General features: G+C 42.5%; 1 protein-coding gene across 1 annotated transcript; it reads right to left on the bottom strand.

Moving 5' to 3' along the window:
- Positions 1–1,980: 1,980 nt before the first annotated feature.
- Positions 1,981–4,170, bottom strand: LOC310776272 (E3 ubiquitin-protein ligase TRIM39-like; the record flags this gene model as incomplete). Its single annotated transcript, XM_083636480.1, has 2 exons — positions 1,981–2,046; positions 2,794–4,170. The coding sequence occupies 2 exons, from the start codon at positions 4,168–4,170 to the stop codon at positions 1,981–1,983; spliced, it is 1,443 nt and encodes a 480-aa protein (XP_083492606.1).
- Positions 4,171–4,398: the final 228 nt, after the last annotated feature.

The following is a 4,398-nucleotide window of genomic DNA, read 5'->3' as shown; positions in this document are numbered from 1 at the left end:
TGTCTTCCTTCCTAATGGCAAAATTCACCTTGTTTTTAACTTTTCCGCGGTATGAACACCATGCACCGATAAATAATGCTGTTTCTTCTTTAAATATGAACAAAAACGCACATTACATGCCTGACTGCGGTGGTTGAAGGCGACAGACCAGAAGTGGGTCTGTTTACTTCCGCGGTCAACTGGGGCAGCCTGAAAGTAGCCAATGAGTGACATCCTCCCAATTGAAGACCCGCCTTGACGAGCGGCCTGACAGTTTGCCATTTCCAATTGAATTTTGTCACTGATAACGCACGAAGTGAACCTGCAATACACGGGAGGCGCTGTTTTGCTGTTTTTCATTTGAATAGAGTACATTGCAAAGCATGTTCAGTCTTTGATAATGTAATGTCGAATGTCAAACATGTAATGTCAAATACAAATGCATTTTCATTTGAATTGTGACTTAAATAATGCTTGCAGGGATGGAAAATTAGGCTGGATTTTTTGGATTGCATTTACATTTCCACATTTAAATTACAAGTTTGATATAGTCCATTGAAAAGCAGTATGACTAAATTAAAATGAAATGTCAAATACCATTTAAATTATCATTTGACATTTTCTACAAAAATGCATTTTAATTTGAATTGTGACTTAATTAATGCTTGCAGAGATGGAAAATTAGGCTGCATTTTTCGGATTGCATTTTCATTACCAAATTTAAATTACCATTTGAATATAGTCCATTGTAGAGCGGGCTATGGACTTTGAAAATTAAATGTCAAACAGCTTGTCATTTTAATTATTATATAGTCATAGAAAGCCCTTACAAGTATATGAAAATGAAAATGAAAATTGGATTATTCCATTTTCATTTTCATTTTTACTGAAATAACACACACATGTGTTGAAAATGATAATGTTATTGAGGAATTACATTACCATTTTCAAGTTTAAATTATCATTTGAATAGAGTCAGCTATGGGCTTCCATAGTAACTGAGTGTGCTGCATGGTTAATAAATAGCTGAACTTGAAGAACCAACATTTCTTTATTTCTTTTTCTTTGAAGAATTGCAGGACCACAGAGATCCAACTTGGCTTTAAAAGAAAATAGCGGCTGAAACAAACATTTCTGCCAATATGACAGGCCGATAAAATTATACCTTAAATGCAACAGGCCGTTATCAAGAATTCCACTCTGGGAAACTGTTTTCACTTTTTTGCATTTTCAGGCACCAATAACGACATTCCCATGTAAAAGGAAGGAACTAACAAACTAACAAAAAAAAAGTTTGCCGTTTTATCCAGGGAGCATTGCTGTGTAAACAGGGCCTTAGTACAAAATACTTATAACTGTATTATTATTGTTAACAATAACATAATAAACTTTGTCTCCAAAGTTAAAGAATTTCCATTCAACGCCATTAAAGGGATAGTTCAGTTTGTTTGAAGTGGAGTCCTATGAGGTACTTGCATACAGTCAGTGTTCTACATGCAGTAGAATGCAGCCGGCGCGGTCCCAGTTTAGAGAAATTGAGACCGGCTGCCTCAGGCAAGTAGAGCTGTGTGCTGAGTGTGAAGGGGCCATGAGCAAAAATGTAAAAAAAAAAAACCCGGAAACAAATACATAAAATCCTTCTATACTGCTCACCTGGCATAATCAAACTCTCCACAAGCCCTGAGATGCCAAGTTGACTTGAAAAGATGTAATTTACTTCTTGTTTTTAGCTGAAATGTTCACTGTAGCCAGGTGCGGCAGGTGCGCAGCTGGTCTCCATTTCTCCAAACTGGGAGCGCGCCAGCTGCATTCTACTGCATGTAGTACACTGACAGTATGCAAGTATCTCATACAACCCCACTTCAAACAAACTGAACTATCATCCCTTTAACACGTTTCTTCACAAAAAGAAGAAAAAGGTCAAAACAATCTGATGCTTTTAAAACATCCTACTAATATAATTGGGCAAAAAGTTGGCACGACCCAGAATTGTTCACTTGCTCAACTGTGCATGCACAAAGAGCATGCCAGTAGAGTGGGCGAGGTCGCGTGGCGACCAAGCTGTGTCTGAGAAGAGGGTGAGACCTCGAGGGCAAGCCAGAGGCACGGTAGAGATGAGTGATGCCAGTTCAGTGTGCTCTGTTTCTACTTATCATAAACAGGTAACCCAAAAAATATATATATAATAAAAATAATACAAAATAAAATAAACAGGTAGTCCGGGGCGTGCAGCAATAGATTCCCTGCCTACCTACCAGAGGCTCGCAGGTTCGAGCCCCCGTGTTACCTCCGGCTTGGTTAATTGTCTGGGAAACGGGCTAAAGGGTATGTGTCCTGGTCACTGCACTGGTCGGTCGGGGGGCCTGTCCCCTGTGATCCTCCCACACGCTACGTCCTGCCGGTGAAACTCTGGGGTGTCAGTGAGAAGTCCTTGTAACTGCACATGTATCAGAGGAAGCATTTGCAACTCTCCCCAGATCGGCAGAGGGGGTGGACCAACGACTGGGAAAACAGGGGGAATTGGCCAAGTACACACCCACACACACACAAAAATATATCTATTTCAAAATGAAACTAGATCGAATAAACTGGATTTTTGTTCTCAGCCAAACTGATACAACTTAAAATCAAAATTAGGTGTGTGAGTTCACTGTGCAGAAGGTTCCTGTCATGGTGGACAATGGCTTGTCCTCACTGAGAGATACACACGCACGCACACGCACACGCACACGCACACACACACACACACACACACACACACAGACTCTCTCTCTCTCTCTAACTGGGTCTAACAGAGACCTTCACTGGTATTACCTTCAGAGTGTTTCCATCTTCCACAGTGGAAAAAAAAGGAAACAGCCTGTCAGTGAAGGGATGTCTGAAGGTGTGTATGTGGGTGGTAGTATCAGGATCAAAGAATGACAGCTCTCCTCTGTCCCAGTCAAGAAGCACGCTGACCCTCTGGAGCTTCTTCTTCACTGTGAGATCAGTGACTATACCTGATGGAGAGACTGCACTGTATTTACCATTAGTAAAGAAACGTATTCTCCATAATGCAGACAGTGCGAATCCCTTCCTCTGACCCTCTACGAACACACCCAGTCTCCAGCCTGTACAGTGTCCAACCTCAACATCCCAGCAGTGATATCCAGACTTAAAGCCCTCAGAGCCCAGGACACTCCAACACATGTCAAACCTCTCTGGATTGTCAGGAAGCTGCTGTCTCTCTCCACGGCTCACACTGGTCAGATCTTCAGAGACGATCAGTTTTGGATGGGCGGTGTTTGGGTCCAGAACCACAGGGGTGTAGGAGACCATCTTCCCCATCTTGTGCCAGACTGTGAAGCTCAGGTTGCCCAGGTGTTTGGCCTCGTCTATCAGAGCTCCTGAGACCAGCTGTGGATCCTCCAGCAGGGAGCGCTGGACTCTTTCCACTGTAGCCTTGTAGTTCTGCAGGACAGAGATGTCTTCAGCCCTCAGCTCCTTCTCTATGGCTTTGACTGTGTCAGAAAGAGCTGCTATCTCTCTGTTCAGACCCTCAATCTTCTCCTTCATCGTCTGACTCTTCTGCTCCTCTTCCTCCCTCAGTGCATTGATCCTGGCCTTCTCTTCCTCTTGTAGAAACCCTTGAAGGGACTGCTGAAGCTTCTTAAACTCCTCCTTAATCTGCTTCTCTGTGTGTCGGGCCTGGACCTTAATGTGTGCTGCTGTTTGATCACAGTTTCCTTTAACTTTATTAAAGAGCTGCAGTTTCTCATTTAAGGTCTTCAGAGATTCCTGGAGTTTGTTCTTGTGATGGCGTGCAGATTCATGGATGGTAATGGATCTGATTCTGTGGTGGTTGTGTGTGTCTGAATCCAGACAGCGATGACACACAAGCTGCTGATGGTCCAGACAGAAGAGCTTGAGTTTCTCAGAGTGCAAACTGCAGAGAGGCTCAGACTCTGCTGAAGCTCTCTGATCTCTCTCCAGTAAGAAGGCCTCACACATGTTCTTCAACACCAAGTTACATGGTGGTGGTTTTCTTGAAGATGCAGCCCTACAAACTGGACACTCACGCATTTGGTTCCTTGTCCACCATCTCTGCAGACAGGCTTTACAGAAGCTGTGGCTACATTTCAGGATGACAGGATCTTTAAAGATGTCACAGCAGACAGTACAGGAGAGATGCTCCTCTTGTCTCCAAGACATTTTCTCTCCGAGTGAATCTGAAAACGAACAAAACAGAGATCATATATAATAAATGATGAACAAAAGGCAACGTATATTATTTTGTAATATAATACACAGCATCATGGAAATGAAACACATATTTGTATTTCTAAATCTATAACACAGTAATGATAACTCGGGGACACTTTCGCTTTAACACTGTTTAGCAAGGTTAATGGTAGAACCATTCTTGTATTTGCATACCGA

The sequence above is a fragment of the Poromitra crassiceps genome (assembly GCF_964638095.1).
Source record: "Poromitra crassiceps genome assembly, chromosome: 5".
Lineage (NCBI taxonomy): Eukaryota > Metazoa > Chordata > Actinopteri > Beryciformes > Melamphaidae > Poromitra > Poromitra crassiceps.
The sequence above is the reverse complement of the archived record's forward strand: the minus strand, read 5'-3'. Positions and strand labels throughout refer to the sequence as shown.